Genomic DNA, 21,907 nt, shown 5'->3' on the forward strand with positions numbered 1-21,907 from the left:
GCGAGGAAATTTGATATTTTTGCTAAGTCCAATACATGCCTTGAGACTAGAAAGGAAAAGCTAGACATTCAGAGTTACACAGGCTTTCAAGGATGGACAGTCCAGCTTCGTTGAAGCCCTTGGCAAGAGACCTTCTAATAGGACCCTTCTTGTTTGCCTGGCAGGAATGGCAAGAACAGAAAGTGGGCATTTAAATTCTATACAGTACAATATCCTGAGGCAACACTACATTGGGGGGCAGGGGGGGGCTTCTGGACAGTTCAGATGTTAGGTTCAGTGCCAGTGCTGGCTGCTGTTCAAGCAGTTTTCCGAGGTGCTGATTCCAGGCCTATCTTGCTATAGAACTGACTTCCTATAGTGCCCTCCAAAGGCTATTCCAGCAGTTCTTATGAAGGAGTATTAAGAAGATTAAACAGGACATTACTGGATCAATTAGTGGTAGCTTTATCAAGACTATTTGTCCTATTTATGACAATAGAAAAATGAAAGAGAGAGACATGAACTTCCTTTAGGTTCTTTGTGCAAGAAAAGTACAACTATGAATACATATGGTAAATAAATTTACAATGCAATTCCATACAAGTCTTACCAAAAGTAAATCACATTGGGCATCCATGTGTTAATATAGGATTGCCGCCTAACTTATGAGCAAATGTGTGTAAAACAAACTTGACTAACTCTGCTCTGCCTGTATTTAATTTTAGATTCAGAAAACAGTATGTGTATTCACCTGCTGTGCAGAATCACAGCCACATCTTCTTCTTCAAATTCATACAATAAATTTTAAAACCTACAGACTTATCTATCTGAAAGTTACCAGAAATGTGAGGGGGTAGGCCAGTAAGCAGACACCCCACAGTCTCTACAATGATTTCAAAACTAAGGACATTATAGTCAGATTCAGAAATGCCAGTCCTGAGTTATCTCATTAACTGCTCGGTCTTCTATTAACTCATTGATGTGCTCTGTCTCCTCAAATTTGTGCACCAGGATAAAAATTCAAGCCACTGAAACAGGGAAGATCTCTGATCTGTATGTTTCTACAGATCTCGGATTATTAGAAGACAAGGTAATGCTGATGTCCAGAGTTCAAACAAGCACACCTCCCAGCTTTGTTGAGAATACCAATTTTATTTTATTTATTTTTTAAAGAGAATCAAGCTATCAGCAGTCAACCTGCAAGTGACTGTTTTAGAATGATAGCTCCAAGTCTATCTGAACATTTCCTCACTAAAGAAAAGGTACCGAGGAGGAGGTGCACAGACATAAAAATGCTGAGTGGGAAATCTGATTCTCTTTCTGGAATGACATCTCCAGTGCTGCATCACAAATAGCTGAAGCTACTTCACTCAGGTCACAGAAGGCTGTTTTTGTTTTCAATCAAGGGATGGTTTGACACATAGAGTTAGCTGTACAATTCCTTGAACTGTAGTCACTGTTAAAAGATCTATGCCTCAGATAAGGAGAGAGTCATAAGGCAGACAACCAAAAGAAATAATCTTGGGAAGGAAGGGAAAGGCATCTGAACTGTGAGATGCAAGTTTCATAATTTACTGTCACAACTTGTAACACTACTTCATGACACTTCCACCTCTTGGTGGCCAAAAGACGGGAGAAGCCCAGCTTTAAGTTGTCAATAAGTGATAACATTCAAAAACATCCTTGAGAGTATCTTCTCCAAAGAAGTAAGCCAAACTGATGGAAATGGCCACCAAGTCTGATTAGTCTTTTCAGGCTTAATCCATTCATGAATCCAAGCAGGCACTTAGCAGACCTTCGGTCAATCTCTGAGTCACTGATGTGGTGAGTCACCAGCCTGTTTTACAGAAATATGTTGCCATTTCCTTGGGACTTCACAATTCCACAGAAAATGGAAGTGATAAAATATGCCATAAAGCTCTCATATGCTTGGTGCTTACAAATTTAGAAAGGTTTGAGAACACCTAAGGGAAGCCATTACCCATAGAGATTACTGGAGTTGAAAAGCTGTCTTTCAGCCTTATGGGAGGTCTGGCAACCTATTTGTTACTCTTTCCTTTACTGTCATGCTACTTGCCAATTGCGTGTTATATACTCGACTTGAGGGCAGTGTTATATACTTGAGTCAGTTAGCATCAAACAACAAAGAGAATCAAGAAATCTGAAGAGCAATTCAATAATTTCTCAGCGCAACAGAAAATGATTAACTATATAAATGCCCTAAATAAATAAATAATATTAATAATATTAATCCACAGCAATACATTTCATTTACCGCCATTCTACCACCATGACCACCCATTTTAAAATACTAAAACAAATGTGACAAAAATGGATGGTCAACTGATGATCCTCCTAAGAACTGAAGGTACAAGCTCCCTAGCCTGGCTTCCCTCACTTGAGAGACGGAAAAAGTTACATTTTTGAGACTACAAGTTCCAGAATCTCCCAGTCAGCACAGCCAGTAGCAATGTTAGCTAGAGGATTTCAGGAGCTGTAGTCCAAAAGGTTTCCAAATTCTACTTTTGCCTAGCCATAGAGCACGGAGGTCTGTAGAAGAATAGTCCTGCTTGATTGAGCCACAGGCCTATTTTGTCCTTCTTCTGATGATCAACAAGGACCCTCCAGATGCCTGTGGAGACTTAGAAGCACAGCATGAAGGCAATACCATCCGAATTGGTTATGCCCAACATACGGTATCCTGTCTCTGAACAAGGGAAAGGATGTATCAATGCCATCCAAATCTTGAACAAGAAGAAACTAGTCCATAGTTTAGAAACCCTGCAGTTTACTAAAATTCTCTCCATTTACAGAGCTGGTGCTGAATGAAATACCTGGCTTTTCACATTATATAATCATCATCATCATCATCATCATCATCATCATCATTTCTTACTTACCTCTGTAAAAACACTGTAAAACATAGTTAATAAACATATAAACCCAGGGAACATTAAAATCATCTAGCATACACAATTGATCACATACTTTAGTAATTTTGGTAATTCTATCTCTTTACTATTTTAAATCATTACTAAAGTCCCTCCAGCCTAGATCCTCCTTTAAATTAAAATTCACAGTTTAAATGAGTGGAGACACAAATCAAATTTATTTAACAAAGCTGGTGCTGGCATATCAGAGAATGGAAACACAAACCATTTGTGAGATGCAGGTCAGTTATGAAAGCACAGGATGGGTAAAGAGCAAAGCCATCACAGATGTGAAAACTGCTCTTTGACTATGTACTCTCCAGTCCAAATATTTTTATCCTCTCATATGAAATTATTTGATGGCCAGGATCTTGTTTTCTTAACACAAACAATGTAATTCTGAGAAAGCTAAATTATTTAAATAAAAAGACAAATGGCTTCTGGTTATGAAACCAACTTGGAAACCTCATAATATATTTTTCAAAATGTACTAGGGCACTATGGTGACCTAGTGCTCATAATGTCAGATTAAGACTGGGGAGATCAAAATTCAAATCAACACTCAGCAGTGATGCTAAGGGGTGAAACTGACAGGCGGATTGGAGTGGTCTCTGGCTACTCCAGCTGCTATCAGTCCCTGATCGGCCCGGGATCTCATTGACCAATGGGCCACCGCTGCAGCCCCAAATAAGCCACCAGCAAAAAGCAGATTTTCGCCACTTCTTTTGCTGGAGGATTCAGGCCACCTTACGTGGCCTCAGAGTGGTTTCTGGCTGCTCCAGGGGTGTGCATCATCTGCAGGCCACACCCCTGGACAACCTGGGTCAGTCCTTCTATCTCAGCCTAATCTACTTCAGAAAGGAGAAAACAGAGTACAGAAGAACCATGCAAATCACTTTGTGCTGTTTATAAGAAGTGTGGGCTGTCATGCTAGTAAATAAATAAGTATCAAAATGACTAAAAAACAGTCTGTGTCCATGAATAACAGTTGTGCTCAAAGTGATGTACTGACTGGCCTTGGAACACTATTTTTAAAATATCCTTTGTAACCTGCTTAACATGTTACTAACATATCACTATGTTACTTTTAAGTGACTTTTTCTGTTTTTTAATGCACTTTTACAAAATAGGGGGAAAGGAGCCATAAAATGACCCACCCACCTCCAAAAAGTAATGTTGCAGTAGTAATAATTAAATATTATTAATTACTGTACACTCAAAACCATGATTATATACGAGTTATTATTTTACATTACATTACTACCCCCTCTCATTACATCAAAAGTAATATCTTACAGGTAATGTTGTTACAGTACTTGTAATGTGTCACTTCCAAGCCTTAACAAATTCAGTCTATACATAATGTAAAGATTTGGAAGGACAAGCAACAACAGTTGGGGGCACAGAATGGATTGTAGATGTAGAATGGGAAAAGTGGAGAGGCTTCTGCTCAACTGGCCTCCAAGAACCATACTAAAGATCAAATGGTTAGTATTTCCATTTTGCTGATTTGGTGAGAAAGGAAAAATAAAACTATTAACGTTGAGAAAATTGTGAGTGTGAATGTTCACACTTCAGACTATGCACAGAGGAACAGAAATTATTATACTGAGAACTTTGAAGAAATATGCACACAAAATAGATGGTGATAGAAAGAAAACCTTGGGAAACAAAAGAACATGTTGAATGGAAGCCTCCAGCATTAATATCTGTTCAGAAAGAAAGGTATAAAGGTGTAGGGGTGGGAATCTGAAGAAAATACAGGTCTTATTAAATAGCATTAAAGCTGAAATTAGAAGAACAAAAAAATGAAATCCTTTCAGTACTGTAGGGTATTATGAAAATTAAATATTGGTAGAGCTCTCACTGTGACTTACTGTGTGAGGATTGTCATAGTACACAGCGATGGAGCACAGCTTTGGAGAGATGCTGCAGCTCTCTGTAAACAGCCTTCCACTATCACCATAAGGTCCCACCTGAAATTTGTATGCTACAGTGATGTTGCCAACTGGGGGCAAACCAGCGCTGACAATCACTTCTGAAAAGAGTCCTGAATACACAGCAAAACCAAAGAGCGTCAGCAGCAGCAGCACAGCCAGTGCCACGAACAATCCAATGAACAGCCAGTCCGACATGTCTCCTGGTGCCTCAAACTGCAGGTATCAACTGATGATAAGAAAGAAGGACAAAGATCAGACACTGCCAACACAAACTGCTTTCTCCTACAGCTTACACAGAAGTTTAACTTAGGTCCACACCCCAACCCCCACCAGCAAGCATTTTATAAAAGCTTTTATGAAGTCATATTGATTTTTAAACCAAATTCAGACATACACCTTTAACAAATGAAAACATTCTGAAAAATATTCTACCTCAGTAACTGTTTGTTGAGATTGAAAATGAATAAAAACCACATCCTAATTCATAGTGCAGAGATAAGGCCTGCTACTAACCACACTGGTGAGATTAACATAGAAGAAAAGCAGTTGAGAAAAGGAATCTGCCCTTGAAAAATATCACTTAATTTTGGAATAGAGTGTATCATATCTTACTGGAAAAATACATGCTGCTCCAAGGGTATTTCCCCAAACTCAAACACAAGCAGCCTGAGAAACTTTTTACAGCTCCTGTACTGAATGTACTTTGCATTTCTATTTTAAAACAAGGTTTCCCATTCTCAAGCAATCTAATGATTATCAAAACTATGATAATTACATCAAGTAAGAAAGTTAAATTTATGATTTAGTGTAGTGCGTGTTAAAGAGTGTGAAATTCTTTCTCTCTCTCAGTCACTTTCTCGTTGCACCCTACTCCCATATTAAAATATCTATAGATAATTCTCCAGAAGCTAAAACTACTAAAATCAGTCTTTTTCATTACTGTAACATTTCCTTTTTGTAAGACTATAACTACAGATTAGATGTAAGTGCATGTAACTCACCCGTAATGTTCCCACCCCACCTCTGGCAAAGAAATTCTGCTTCGTGATGTGGCAGTCTGGATGGAGAACTACAGCAGTGAAGCCTCCTTTAGTTAATCCTTCCCCCATCCACTCAAATGTCTACTACAAATCATGTCCTCTCTGCAGCTGTTTTTACCTCCCCCCCCCCCCAGGTTCCAAATGTGTGTCTGCTACAGAAATATATGCTTGGTATTCTGCATAAATGTGACTGGAAAGATTTGGACTGGAGAAGTGGTGAACAGGGAAAGGGTTAAACTTACATGCATAATTTTGCTTCTCCAGTCTAAACTCTCTCAGAGCACCTTTTCCTGAAATGGGGGTCAGATACACACATTTGCACATAAGCCCCAGCTAAGGCCACAGTTTTCAAATATAAATTAATGGGATTTAATTGTATTTATCTTTACTCCGATGGTGTATGATCCAAAAGCCAACTGGAGCATGAAGAAAGTATTTTAATAAAAGTATTAATTATTCCTTTCAGTTGAAGTTCTCTGGTTCAGCATTGACCATGTTGTTGAGCAAGCTGCTCCCTAGTCCCTCAGCTATTTTCATAAAGATAACTGTGGGGTCAGGTAGACAGGAATGAAAATGCAGTTCACAATCATGCCAGCGCTGATTGTGCCAGGGATGTGGCAATTGCACACACCCGGCCCTGATCTGGGCTGTCACTGCACTCTTGAACAGGTTAGAATCATAGAATCATAGAGTTGGAAGAGACCACAAGGGCCATCCAGTCCAACACCCTGCCATGGAGGAAATCTAAATCAAAGCATTCCTGACAGATGGCCATCCAGCCTCTGTTTGAAGACCTCCAAGGAAGGAGACTCCATTACACTCTGAGGGAGTTTGTTCCACTGTCAAACAGCCCTTACTGTCAGGAAGTTCCTCCTAATGTTGAGGTGGAATCTCTTTTCCTGCAGTTTACATCCATTGTTCTGCGTTCTAGTCTCTGGAGCAGCAGTGAACAAGCTTGCTCCCTCCTCAATATGACATCCCTTCAAATATTTAAACAGGCCTATCATATCCCCTCTTAACCTTCTCTTCTCCAGGCTACACATACCCAGCTCCCTAAGACATTCTTCATAGGGCATGGTTTCCAGATCCTTCACCAGTTTAGTTGTCCTCTTTTGGAAACACTCCAGTTTCTCCACATCCTTTTTGAATTGTGGTGCCCAGAACTGGACACAGTATTCCAGGTGAGGCCTGACCAAAGCAGAATACAGTGGCACTATTAGTTCCCTTGATCTCTAGACACTATACTTCTATTGATGCAGCCTAAAATCACATTGGCCTTGCCAGAAAGGAGTGGCTTTCAGCCACTCCTTTTTGGCCTGGTTCTTCTTGGCGGAGGCAGCCACAGTGTGGCTTCTGGCCGTGTTTGGGGTGTATGGCATCTAAATGCCATGACCCCAACAATGGCTCTTTGGTCCCATCTGTTTGAGGCCTGTATTTGTCTGATTCAGTAGGAAAAGACACAAAGAAAGGGGGAGAAGGAATCTTGTGAGGTACATTAAGGCTAACAGATATTATTTTAGCATGCATCTGAGGAAGATGATTGTGATGCATAAAAACCCATTCTAAAATAAATCTTTTTGTCTAATAGGTGCAAAAAGGCTATGTCTCCCCACTTCCACTTTTTTCTATATGTCCTTTTAAGTACAATTGGTTCTCCATACCACGGCATTTTTATTCATAGATTCGACTATCCACAGCTTCAAAATATTTTTAAAATATATACATTCCAAAAAGCAAATCTTGATTTTGCCATCTTATATAAGGGCCACCATGTTACTACCTTACTGTATTTAATAGGACGTGAGCATCCAGGGATTTTGGTACCCACACAGGGTCCTGGAACCAAACCCCAGTGGATACCAAGGGCCCACTGCACAGTCAAAATTAGTGAATTTGACCAACTGTTTCTTGGTTAGTGTAGTCTTTGTGTCTACATCTAAGATTGCACACCACTGGACTGAAATAATTATATGGGGCATAGGAACTATTCATATAAATGCTGAATACATGAGGAAACACCTAATATAAAGCCTGCATGTAGAGGCCACTAGCCCATGGTGAACCAGCCATTTCTTAATATGATGCTGATCCCTTCTGCACTGGCAACAAACATAACTGGCTTGCCACAAGGAAGAGCTAACACAAATCTATATGAGTGTGTGTGTCATCTTTTCTACAAAAGTTCAGTATCATTAAGATTTATTGTCCAATACTGTATATTCCTTTAGCTCAAGGTACAACAGTACCATGCTAAAATCTCTAAAAAATCACATGTGAGAAAATATTGGTAGTTAACCATTTCATGTTAGTGCTTATAGCCAAAAATGTCTACACATCTTCTCATTCACTTCACCAACTACATAATTTTTAGTTGTGTAAATTAAGCTAGTTATATTAGTTAATTGCATTAAATTATGTTACATAACCATTAAAATATATATTATTATTACATTAATATACTCATCTATACAATTTTATTTACACAAATTTATATAATTGTATTTGCAAATATTTGAAACTATGTCACAGAAGGAGATGCAGGCAAAGATAACAGCAGGGCCTACTCCAGTTGAACTGCCCTCCTTGCACATGAACTGTGCAGTGCGAAGAGTGAAAGAAAGAAGCACAGGCAAAGGCAGTATCAGGCTCTTCTCCAACTGGACAGTTTTTGTCCCCTTCTGCACCCAGTTGCCTTGTGGGACAGGCCCAACTGCCTTACAAGATTGTTATATTGGCTTTTTAAAGCCAAATTCCAGAAATCTGGCTTTTAAAATATTGATTGGCATCAGAAAATTCATTTGGATCCCCCCCCCCCATCTTTTTTAATGTTAAAATGTAAAATGAACCTGAACATTACATAGCATCTTTTTTCTAAATAATTTTCCTTTAAGAGAAATGTTGTGTGCTCATTTACATTTGGCAATATTTGTATTTCTGCCTGGTCTGGGCAAGCGCACCACAACACTGCATGAACGCCAGAGGCACGTGCACACTCTCCCTTCAGCTTGTCTTGGGCTGACAAAGTGTTTGGATGTGAGTTATAATCACACTAATCCACGGTAAAGCAGCAACATTTTGTGGTGGAACTGTGACACCTTCGCCTATCTTTATAAATCATTTATTAGCAACAGAGTATGAAAAATTTACTAAAAATTGTTTGGCTTTTGAGGGGGGCTTTTTTTTTAGTATGGCTTGGCTTTGCATTAAAATTTCACTCTGGCACCCTGCTGCCTTACAGGAAGAAATAAGCAATTCCAACTCTTGCTCCTGTGGAGCTGGTTGAGTTCAGTTTAGTTTTTTGGATATACAGTGTGCCCTCACCTTAGGCAGGGGATCCGTTCCGGACCCACCCCCCATGTAAGGTAAATTCCATGCAAAATCAAGCCCCATTTGTTTGAATGGGGTGCATCCCCGCAGTGCACGGTACGCCACAGGTGCGCACTCCATTCACCATATTAGGGCTCACTGTATGCATGACCTCAAGTCCGCATATGGCGAGCCCGTGTATGGCACAGGCGCGCTGTATGATTCTCTCTCCATTACAATTTATGTATGTAGTAAGACTAATTGAAAAAAGGATATTCAGGGCGGGACCCAGAGAAACTCAGACTCAGAGAAACTGGAGGGAGAGGGAGAGTGCGTGGCAACCCAGCTGAACTTTTGAGATCCTTGGTCTTTCTCTCATTCCAGCACCTTTACAAGACAGGCATAGGACAGGGCTTTTGTGGTGGCTTCTCCTAGGCTTTGGAACTTGCTCTCAAGGGGAGCTAAGGTAGTCCCCCAACCCCCTGCTCTCTTTCCAGCAGCAAAGGTCTTTTTATCTAGACAGGATTTTGGTCATTGACTGCTTGTGCCAAAAGGACCTTTAATGGGGAATATTGTACTTTTTTCTCCTCTGATATGCCTTATATGCTTGCAAACTGTTGTCAGTTCAATGCTGGTTTTAGTATGCTATCTAATCATTTTAATTGTTCATTATTATGATGGTTTATTCTAGCTAAATTCTGCTCCAGTCTATGTTCTGAGCTTCCTTAGGGCTTTCACTGAGAGAAAGGCAGGATATAAATATTTTTAAAAAAAATGAAATTAGTGAACCAGGTAAGAATGCAATTGGTAGATCAAAATCTTTGTCAGAGACAATTTTCTTCAGTGACAATGCTGAATTGAAAAGCACCCCCAAACTACCAGATTGCTATCTGATCCTTTTAGGCAGAGGTGGGGAATGTATGACCCTGCTGGTCTTAATTCCACATGCTGGCCAAGGGCTGATGAGAGCTCCAGCCCAGCACAACTCACATGTTTTCCACCCCTGCTGTGGGAAAAATGCAACCCCATCTAGAATTGGCTAAACACAAGGAGGATTGAATTTAGACTTACTGACTGGTTCTACACCACCTGTTTCCCTTGCAATACCAACGGAGAACCAATGTCAGAAGGCAAGCAGTAGGTGAGGGCTTAAGCCTTCCCTTGCCCACTAATTTTCTCCAGCAAATGTCACCCATTTTGAAGCATATTTTCCCATTTGAGGTATGCACAGGGTAGCCATCTAGCTTCTTCTTCCTTTTAGGAACTGATCAGCTCCAGATCTGCTTCAACAGGGTTTCTGCCTCATGCCATCAAACGAGTACCAAAAAATCTGGATGCAAAGGGTATTGCAGCACCTTTGAGACTAACTGAAAGAAGGAAACTACTAGCATAAGCTTTCATAGATTTCAGCCTACTTCCTCAGATGTATGGAGTGAAAAGTCCAAGAACAGACCTTTTCAAGCAGACTATATGAGTAACAATAGAAATGCAAAACTAATGGATATTGTGATGGGGTGACACCTTCAGTTCTAATGACAGTTGGGCAACAAAGGCAGGAGGAATGATGCTGCCTAAAGCCAAAATGAGTAGATATTCTGGATAATTTTAACAACTGTGTTTTTTCCTCAACAAGAATGGTGCAATGAAATTTTTAAAAGAATAAAAAAATAATACTAAAGACAAAACAGCACAATTACTCATACTGCAGTTTGATATTGTACTGTACCACTGATCACTGACTAAGTGCAAATACATTTTGCAGTCCCTGTTCACAGTCATGACAGCAAGCCCATGTAAAGAGGTTTTCATCCTTCATGTTTTCATTTCTAACTCTGAAATTTAATGGGAGATGCAAATACACTAAAAGTGTATTTGCCAAACCTGTGCCACACAAACAAAGGAACGAAATCACATTCTAAAGAACTGAGATAGACAAGACTGCTAAGCCTATATGCACTGTGTACAAAATTCATCTTTCTTCAGAGAGCTGTTTTGTTTCTTCCAACTGATCCTGTTTATTTCAGCTGTATTCCACTTCCTGGTTCATGTGTACCAGCTTGATGAGATCACGGTGCTCGTGCCCAGCTCATACAGCACTTTCACAGACATTCCTTAAAGAAACAAGAATGCTTTTACTGAAGCCTCTGAATCTGGTTTGCTGTCAAAGCAATTTCCCTGTGTTGTCATCACGGTGTTGTGGAGAGGAAGAATCAAAACAACAAATATTTACAGGAGTGCCCTGCAGGAGGGAGAAGAAAAAGAAATGTGGCAGTACATTTAAGATCAATTGGTTTTTATTTTTGCATGAGCTTTTGTGGATATAAACTCACTTCTTCAGGTGCAGTACAGAGTGATAATAAATGATCATGTATAAAACATAATTGGCTAGTTGTGGGAGTGGAATAGACTGTAATAGTATGCAAAAAGATGCAAACCAGGATCCTGGTCCAAAATTTTCAAAGGGCTGTGTAGAGTGATGCGAGTCTTTCAGATCTTTGCAGTGGTCCGTTAGTGTTGATGTGTGAAAACAATAAATCTGCTTACCTTCACACATCAACATTAACTGACCACTATAAAAACTTGAAAGAATTATATCACCTTACACATCTCTTTGAAAACTGAGAGCAAGGGTCATGATTTGCCTTTTTCTGGATCCTATTACATTACATCTCACTTCCATAACTGTGTCAATAAGCTTTACACTTGAATATTTACTACCATTCTGTACTGCATTCAGAAAAGTGGGTTTTATGTCCATGAAAGATCATGTGAAAATAAAAACCAGTTGATTACAAAGGTGCTGCCACGTTTGTTTCTTTGTTTTCTTCCCTCTCCTCTTCTTTTTATGCTGCAAGAGACTAACACAGCTACTTTTCTGAAAACTGCAAGGAAGGAGAGATGTCCTTGTTCCGTTCAAAGCTATCCTCTCTACCAGCATGAACCATCCACAGTCCTATGCTTGTGACATTCTTAGTACTAACTGTCATGATATAAACAGACTATTTACAGCTGTAGGTAAAGACTAAACAAAGTGAAATGAACCTTGGGGACAAGTCGGTAAATGTCATCAAAATAGCAGTGCTGGTTACAAGCCAGGTTATTAGCAGTCGCTCACCCGGTTCTCCTAGCCAGAACAAAGAGGGATTTTCCATTCAAATAGGGTCCAACACAGCCACTGCGCAATGCATATTCCCAAGGCCTTAAACTACTAAACAATTTAGGAAAGTGTTGTTTGAGTTGTGTTAAATCAGTTAAATCCTCTCTGCGCCACCTCAAGTTTCAATTATATTGGCACTATTGCAGCCATCTCTCATGACTCCATGCCTTGTAGCCAAGTGAAGGAGAGTCCAAGTTGTCCTTTAAAGCTTCTCAGGCTATCTGAGAAGTGGTGCAGGACCACCAATTTTTACCAATATGTAAGGACCAACAGCTTATTTGTGACCATTGGCCACAACTGTTTCTTTCTCTCTTGGAAATGTGTCAGGGAGTGGTACTGCTTGAAGGTACCAAACAACATTTGACGCCTACATGTTTCTTAAAAAAAGCCCCAGAACAAACCAATGCAATTAGCTTATTTATTTATTCATTTAATAAAATATTTATACCCTGTCAAAGATATCAAAGATCTCAGGGTAACTTACAAATAGCATTACAAAAAACATCAAATAGTTTAAAAACAGCAAAATAATTTAAATAAGTAAAAAAATTTAAAATGCAATGAGTTAAAAGCAAGTTTAAAAGATTTAAAAGTTTTTAAAACTATATATGACAATATTATGGCTGAATTAATGAGGCCCAAGGACATTGATGAACAGGTGAGTTTTACTTGGCATCTAAAAGGCATGACTGTTGTCACCAGTCAGGCCTCCAAAAAGACAGCATGCCACAGTTGGGGTGCCACAGTTGAGAAAGCCCTCTCCCATGTCCCAACACAGTCTACTGACTTTACTGGTCGGACATAGACAGGGACGTAGCCAGGATTTTGGGAAGGGGGGGGGTCCAGACTAAGTGCCACCATTATAATGGGGCTTGGGTACAGCGGCGCGGCAGCACGCACCATTCATTTTAACTAATGGAAGGGGGGGTCCGGACCCCAAGGACCCCCCCCCTTGGCTACGTCCCTGACATAGAGGTGCCCCCCTCCCACAGATCTTAATCCTTGGGCAGGCATATACGGGAAGAGAAGTTCCCAACACACTGAATTCTTGATATTCTGCTTAACCCACTTTTTATATGACATCACTCTCTTCAGAGAGCCAGCATGGTATGGTTGTTTTAGTGCTGGACTGTGACTCTGGAAACCAGGGTTCAAATCCCCACTCAGGTCCCAAGCACACTGCAGAAATAACCCAGTTTGTGATTGCTTTAACTGCCTGGCTCAATGCTAGGGAATCCGGGAACTGTAGTTTTGTGAGGCATTTAGCTTTCTCTGTCAGAGATCTCGGGTGCCACAATAATTCTTCAATTCCCAGAATTAACTAGCACTGAGCCAGGGAAGTTAAAGCAGTCTCAAACTGGATTGTTTCTGCAGTGTGGTTGGGACCTTAGCCATGAAAACTTTGGGCAGGTCACTCTCTGTCAACCTCAGAGGAAGGCAAAGGCAAACCCTGCTCTGAACAAATCTTACCAAGAAAACTCCATGATAGGTTTGCCTTAGGGTCACCATAAGTGGGCAAAGACTCAACACACAACAACAACCATCTTTCTCAAGCAAGGTTAGTCATACTACTGCTATGCTAATCAGTCAGTTACATGAAGGTTTGTCAATATTCCAAACATATACTTTTTAGTTTGCAGAACTAAGTCCTGCCTGTAGAATTTATGTTTTTGGCCCATTCAAAGATGGACAGATGTGTTGCATTACAATGTCACTTGTCCACAGCCAGCACATTTGTTATCTGTGAGAGAGAGAAAGCAGAGAAACTTTACTGCAGCCTGATCCTGAATGTACTCGCAGGTTCAGTTTGTATAATTACATACTTAACCATGTTTACCAAATCTCACCTCAACCCAGTTTTACATCATGGTTTGTGGCTGCTCCTTTGACTCAAGAAAAACATCTGTCTACTGACAGAAATACAATTGCACTGAAGAGAAAAATATAGTTTATGATCATAATAATGGCATGGCAATGTGGCACTATAATCTGTTCTGCAACATATTTGTGTTGTGTGTGTGTGTTTGTGGAGCCAGTGAGTTTGAGTGAACTAAGATTCCAGGAGATCAAGGTTCAAATCCTGCACAACCAGGGAAACCCACTGAGATCCCTTGGGCAAGTTACATTCTGTCAACTTAAAAGGATGACAACTGCAACCTCCTCTGAAGAAATCTTACCAAAAATCATAAGAGTCAGAATTGAAGGCACATAACAACAACAACTACACACACAAGCTGCTGCCTCCTTAATTTTTAACTAAGCAGAGCTTCTGTCAGTTAATAACATTTGGAAGAGACCTTTATATGAAGTCTGCAGAAAGGGCGACCAAACCATTTAGCAAGGTATTTTTTTAAAAGCCATAAAACTTGTTATTTTGACATTCAAAAGGACAAGTTAACTTTTAAAACATATTCACCAGAACTAAGATGAAGTTGGGAAAAATGCATTATGTTTTAATACGCAGATCTCTGTGTTTATAAATGTTAGGCTGTAAACAGCAGCCAGAAGACACTTGGCCAAAAGGTGCCCACTAAATGAAATTGTCCACTTCCACTTGCCAGCTACGGGCAGAAAGAGCAATGTGCAGGCAGTGGCATTTGTGGGGGGTGGATTTTCCGACAGACCACATTGTATAGGTGGGCTTCCTATGTCCTGGAATGAGAATTTTAGAGATGTGCTTGAAAATATATTGGGCAGATAGTATTTGCAAGGCTCCACAATTCAAGGGAAGATCAGAAATTATTTATCTTTCATTCCCTTATAGCCCAACTCCGCTCAAGCCCTGCTGCCTTCCTCCGACATACACTTTCCCTGTTGTAGAGACAAATACTGAAGAGCATGCAGAGGAATCCACAAGTTTAGAGACCATAAGGTGATTTTTAAAAGAAGTATCTTGAGAGAATACAGTACATGGTTTTATAAAAGATGGAGCCCTATACAGATTTACCTGGAAGGAGCCACCGTTGAACTAAATAGGACTGACTAAACATGCAAAAACTGAACTAAATAAATGCATGAAATAAAGAGCTATGTTGGTACTGAGTGAGTTTGGGCTATTAACCTCTGTCTGAACTGAGGTTGTGTCACATTGCTGGGGGAGTGGAGCCTGTGCCCCTAACAGCTGTGTGACAGCAAAATTTCAGTAGCAAAAGCTTTAGCCAGCACACAAATGTAGTCGCAGTTATAAAAATATTTTGAATTTCTGCTTTTGAGATAGCTAGGAAAAACACAAGAGCCCACTGTAGAATAATGTAAACATATCAACAGGATAATCCTTGTGGTGATAAATGACACAAGTGTGTCCATAAAGGAAGAGCTGCGATTCACAGAAGTTACTAGGGAAGGTAGTAAAGGGGGGGGGGGGGACCTAAGAGGCTCATTTGCCAAATAGGAATCTTGTTTCTTATTCTATAGATCTAGTCTCCTTTATCTTAAATTACAAAAATCTGAAATACAGTATTCCAAAACCCAAACCGTTTTTCATGGACAGCTGAGCTAGTGACACCTTTGCTTTCTGATGGTTCACTGTGCATAAACTTTGTTTCATGCACAAAGTTATTTAAAGTATTATGTATAAATTCACCTTTGGGTGCACAACGTGGGTAGAAAACAGAAATAAATTTCATGTTTAGACGTGAGTCTCATCTCCAAAATATCTCATTATGTATATGCAAATACTTCAAAATCTGGGAGGGGGGGAACCCCAACACTTTCTGGTCAAAAACATTTTGTATAAAGGAGACTCAACCTGTACTAAACAGATTGATAACTATAGTTTTTTTGGGGAGTTTTTTGGACTATGTGGCCTTGTTCTAGAAGAGTTTTTTTCCTGAAGTTTCGCCAGCATCTGTGGCTGGCATCTTCAGAGGGAATTAATAATTGTTTAAACTGGTGAATTTCCATACAGGAAAACTCTCCTACTAGAGCTTGGGCCATTCCTTGGAGAGCCAGTTATGGCAGTCTCATGATGGGAATTTTTCCTTCTGAGAAGCAGGAGTCAGGAAAAGGGAGATCCCATGATTTCAGTTCCCACTATGCTCACTCACCATAAACGATGGTCCAACATGAGCTTTTCACTTGCTTACATTCAGTACAAATCTGCTCTGAGTCTTATTGTGCAACTTTCTCATGAATCATATAGGGATTTTTAAAAATATATAGATAGAGTGGGTCCTTGTTATCCCCTGGGGTTTGGTTCCAGGATCCCCCACAGATAACAACATCTGTGGATGCTCTATAAAATGGCAAAATCAAGGTTTGCTATTTGGAATTTATACTTAAATCCATGGATAAGGAGGGCCAACTGTATCTGTGTGTGTGTGTCTGTGTCCCAGTTCAAATCGCAGTTCACATTTAGTGCTGGGAGACAGGGTTTAGCACTGAGAGACCTAGTGCCAGGGGACTCGGGAGACCAGGGTTCAAATCTCCAGTCAGCCATGGAAACCTTTTTAACTCTTGCATGTTTTTATGTCAAAGTGTACAGTGTTTTAATTGGGTTGTTTTAATTGCTTTTAAATTTTTCACTGTGTATTTTTTGGGGGGTGATGTTTTTATCTGGTAAGCTGTCTCCCACTCCTGGGAGAAGTGAAAGAAAGAAAGAAAGAAAGAAAGAAAGAAAGAATATAAGTCTCTCTCTCAGCCTCAGAGGAAAGCAAGGGCAAAGCCCTCTGTGATGAAGTCTTGCCAAGACAACCCAATGCTAAGCCTCACAAGGGAAGGCTCCCATCCTGAGGCTGGGGCCACTTGTTGTCTATGCCTTGTTGCCATAACTGCCTCTCCAGGGAATGTATATCATCTTCCTGTGCATCATCTTTCTGTAGCTTCTAAACTGTGTTGTTATTTTTTTAATATTAATCAAAATAATAAAAGCAACCGCTTCACTTGGGAAGGCATATAATCTTTCTGTATATGATCTTTCTCTTTATTATCTTGTAAACTATGTTATGTTTTTAACATTAATAAAAAAATTAAAAAAAAATTAAAAAAAATAACTGGCTCTCCAGGAAATGGTTCAATCATATAGGGATATATATGTGTGTGTGTGTGTATAAATATATATATATATATATATATATACATATATATATACATATACATATCTATATATAATGGAGAGTTTTCCTTTTAAAATTTAAAAAGAAACCCCTTCTGTAAGGAAAACTGGCCATGAAAACCCAGTGACAAAAGTATCCCCCTCTGGCAAGGCAAGGTTTCTTCGCAGGGGCTGGTGATAGTGATGGTGATAGTGATGGTGGTTGCCTGCCTGCTCCTTCCTCTGAGGCTGAGAGAGTGTGACTGGCTCTGGGCCCCACAACAAACTCCAGCTCCCAGAATCCCATAGCAGCCTTGAGCCAGAAATAAAAAGAAGAAGAGGAGTTAAAAGCGGTGCCAAAAACCCATGTTTGGTGATTTCCCCCAGTGTGGATGCAGGGTTGCCCTCCACAAGCGCCGCCCCCACCCCCTTCAGGAGCCCTCTCTCCCCGCCTGGGCCTGTCAATCCCTCTCCTCCTCCTCCTCCTCCTCCTCCTTCCTTCCGCCTTTGATGCCCCCCAAAGACTCACCCGCTGCAGCAGCCTGGAGCCGGCTCGAGTCGAGACTCTCTGGCTCGCTCCCGAGATAGATCGCTCGCTCGCGGGGACGCGCCTTGCCAAGGCGCGCGCGTCCCCGCTCCTCCGCCGTGCGCGAGTGCGCGCGCGCGCGAAGGAGAGAGAGAGAGCCCCCGCGGGATTGGGTGGAGCTCGACGACGGGGGCGCGCGCGGGAGGACGGATGAGGAGAACTCGACGACGACGTCTGGCGGCGTCCCTCACTCACAGAGACAGAGACAGAGACAGAGGAGGAGGAGGAGGAGGCCGTTGTGGCCCCAGCGCCAGGGGAGACTGTGATTTTTGACGCATGCGCAGAAGCCCCGCGCGCCGTAGAATGTCCGTCTGAGTCTAAGCCAAACCGCCGCCTATGAAAGTGGCCAAAGGTGGTGCGCCTCCTCCTCCTCATACCTCACCTCAGCAAAGGAAGACGACGACGACGACGACAAGGCCCACCTCAAAATGGAGGCCCCAGTGAAAAGCTCAAAACACACCCCTCTTGACATGTGTGAACCCACCTCAGTCAGTCTCCCCCAAAAAATAAAATTTAAAAAAGAAAGGAAGACGTCGAAGGGGAAAGTGAAGGACATGCCTAAATAAAATGCTACAAACCCTCAAGTGTCAATGTGTGCTTCTTAGGCTCCAGAGGGAGGGCGTCCCACAAATAAATGAATACATGCAGGATGAGGACAGGGCAAAATGAAAGCTCAAAACGTATGAAACATCGTTCTGCTTGGACATGCTCAAAATGGAGGACATTGAAGGAAAAGGGAGGGCATACAAATTCAAAGCACTCAGAGAAATGTCAACTCATTATTCTTATGCTCAGAATGGAGGGTGTTGAAGAAATAGGAGGACAGGGCAAAATAAAAGCTCAAAACACTGAAAAGAAATTTCAATTCGTGCTGCTTCAAAATGGCGGACATTGAAGAAAAAGGGAGGACACGACTAAAAACAACAGCTCAAAACACTCAGAGGAATGGTTTTCTGTGAGTTTTTTCGGGCTGTGCAGCCATGTTCTAGAAGAGTATTCCTGCTGTTTTGTTTGAGCACTGGACTAGGAGTCTGGAGAACAGGAGTCCAAATGCCGTCTCAGCCGTGGGATCTTAGACAAGTCACACACTCTCAGCCGCAGAGGATGACAATGGCAACCTTCCCTCTGAAGAAACTTGCCAAGAAAACCCCAGGGTCTCCATAAATCAGAAATGACTGTCACACAACAACAATAAATGTTAACCCAAATAAATTTCCATTATTCAGTTACCAAGAAGTGTTGCTGCCTGAAGCGAAGCAGGAACTGGAATCCTTCTTCCCAGCCCTGGAAGTCAAGGCACATGGTACATATAGCATCATGTGAATTTACACCCACAGACTAGAACTTAAACCCTAGTTCAGCCATGTAAACCCACTGGGTGACCTTGGGCAAGTCACACTCTCTCAGCCTCAGAGGATGGCAATGGCAAAAAAAACCCTCTCAAGAAACTTGCCAGGATTTTCCTCAGGGTCACCATAAATTGGAAATGATTTGAATGACACAACTGCAACAGCTCTCTTCTGCAGCTTCGATTATTGTGTGTTGATCCAGTTGCTTTTTTTATTGAAAATATCACATAAAATTAAATGGATGGTGGGCAGTTTGGTTGATTCAATGGGTCTGTCTTGGGATTGGCACCTGGATTTAGGCTAGACAAAGACCATCGTAGCACAATATGGCATCTGTTCCAAAAATGATAATGAGAGTTCATATACAAGGGGGAAACAACCCCCTAAACTGTTCAATAATTTAACATAATGGCCATTTCCTGACACATGAACACTTTTACTTCGCTGGGAGATGGTCAGGTTTACCCTTGATGTAGCAAAGAACATAAAAGCACTCTATGCCTTTTACAGGTTGAGTCCATTATCCAAAATGCTTGCGACCAAAAGTGTTTTGGATTTTGAATTTTGGCGGATTATGGAATACCTATATTTGTATTATATGTACATAGCAGGGTATCTTGGAGATGGAATCCAAGTCTAAACACAAAATTCATTTATGTTTCATATAGACTTTATATACAGTGCTACCTCGGGTTACGAAATTAATTCGTTCCACGGCGCCGTTCGTAACCAGATAAATTTCGCAACCCGAAAAGGTGCTGGAAAGCCGCTGGAAAGCCGCTAGCCGCGCTTCGGATTTAAATTTCGCGCCGAAATTAATTTCGTAACCCAAAAAATCTTTCGTTACCCGGAACAGTTTTTTTAAATCTAACTTTTTCGTACCCCGGAAATTTCGTAACGCGGTCAATTCGTATCCCGGGGTACCACTGTACATAGTCTGAAGGTAGGCTTGCCATATCCCACCTGGGGGCGGGACTTTCCCAGTTTGGGGTGGGGCCACACAGTCCCACCCTGATTTGGCCCCTCCCCCAGGACCTTCCCCCCCCAGCCAGGCCCTGGAGGCAGCTCCAGCCCTCCCCATGGCTGTGTGCCACCCTCCCCGCCTCCCTGCCTGGCTTAGCCTAGAGAGCAGGTCTTAAAGACATCTGCCACTCAGAGCTATTGCCAGCCCACTTGGTATATATACCCTGCAAAAGGCATTACTTTCAGGTTACAGTGAGCAAAGAAAAAAAGGCCATCAATCGTTCATGTTTCACTGGGAGTCTAAATGCCTCATCTTTTAAATGTCTACCACTCAGTATTGTTGTAATTCTTTATCACAGGGTCGTTTTTGAGGCCCTAAACACCTTTCCTTGTAATATGCAAATTTCTCCCGAAGCTGACCAATGGGAAAGAAGCAATCAGCCCTCCCCTTGGGTTGGTTTTCAATGGCTTGGAAGGAAGAGATTTTGCCTTGCAAGTTGCTGGTAAATAATAGAAGGCTTTGGGGTAGCAAAGGCTGCAGAAATAGTTTGACCCCCCCCCCTTAAACATCCATGGCTCAGTGCTATGGGATTCTGGGAATTGTAGTTTCTTGTGGCACCAGAGCTCTTTTGACAAAAGGAGACTGAATGGAGGCGTTGCCTGGCTGGGGGCAGAGCCTCTTGCCAGCAGTGAGAAGGCTGCGATGATGAGGAAAAGCAGGGGCTCCTCTGGTGGTCCTGGCCACTTCCCTTGGCTCCCTCCCTCCCTCCCTCCTCCTCCTCCTCCTCCTTCTCCTCCTCCTCTCAGAGCTCATTCACACTCCCTGGCTTTTCTCTCCCCCCCCCCCTGCACTTTGAGACCCCTTTAACTGCCAAAGCTCAATGCTCTGGAATTCTGGGGTCTGTGAGGCATTTGGCCTTCTCTGTCAGAGAGCTCTGGTGCCACAATAAACTACAATTCCCAGGATTCCATAGCACTGAGCCCTGGCAGTCCAAGCAGTGTGTTTTGGACACAGAGATCCTCCAAATGAATCCAGTCCCTAGCTTTTATATCTCTCACACACACTGCAGGAATAATAACCCACTTTGAGACTGCTTTAACTCAGTGCTAGGGAATCCTGGGAATGCTAGTGTTTGGGAGACATTGAGACTTCTCTGTCAGTGATGGCTCTGAGGCCACAATAGATTACAATTCCCAGGATTCCCCAGCACTGAGCAGTCTCAAACTGGACCATTTCCTCAGTGTGGATGCACCTGGGGAGGAATTCTGGGCACTGCAGTTCAACTACGTTTGGAGGGTTATGGGACTCCCTGTCAGAGATAGCTCTGGGGCCACAATGTACTACAGTTCCCAGCATTCCCCAGCACTAACCCAGGACAGTTAAGTCACTCTCAAACTGGATTATTTCCTCAGTGTGGATGCAGCTTTGGTGAGGAACTCTGGGCATTTCAGTCCAGCATTGTTTTATTTCTGCAGTGTGTTTTGGACCAGAGACAAGGTGACCAGGCATCCTCCTCCTTTTCCAGGACATGTCCTCTTCTGTCAAATTTCAAAATGTCCTCCATTTGGATCATGGCTAAGAAGCATGGATTTATAATTACATGGGTGTTTTTAGCTTTTATTTT

General features: G+C 41.6%; 1 protein-coding gene across 3 annotated transcripts in view; it reads right to left on the bottom strand.

The window, feature by feature from the left end:
• TEX264 (testis expressed 264, ER-phagy receptor) overlaps nucleotides 1-17,960 on the bottom strand; it is a 218,184-nt gene extending 200,224 nt beyond the window's left edge. Inside the window, exons 1-2 of one of the 3 annotated variants that reach the window (XM_089524968.1) lie at nucleotides 17,914-17,960; nucleotides 4,787-5,075 (exon numbers count right to left, since the gene is read on the bottom strand). In XM_089524968.1, coding sequence (XP_089381094.1) covers nucleotides 4,787-5,044 — 258 coding nt within the window. In that variant the 5' untranslated portion in view covers nucleotides 5,045-5,075; nucleotides 17,914-17,960. Of the gene's footprint in view, nucleotides 1-4,786; nucleotides 5,076-5,850; nucleotides 5,951-6,934; nucleotides 7,017-17,913 lie in introns of those variants that run through there. The other 2 variants (XM_089524958.1, XM_089524948.1) reach the window with 2 other exon arrangements.
• Between the last annotated feature and the right edge of the window lie 3,947 nt (nucleotides 17,961-21,907).

The sequence above is a fragment of the Sceloporus occidentalis genome, unplaced genomic scaffold (genome assembly GCF_023333645.1).
Source record: "Sceloporus occidentalis isolate IW3139 unplaced genomic scaffold, rSceOcc1.0.p SCAF_1, whole genome shotgun sequence".
Classification (NCBI taxonomy): domain Eukaryota; kingdom Metazoa; phylum Chordata; class Lepidosauria; order Squamata; family Phrynosomatidae; genus Sceloporus; species Sceloporus occidentalis.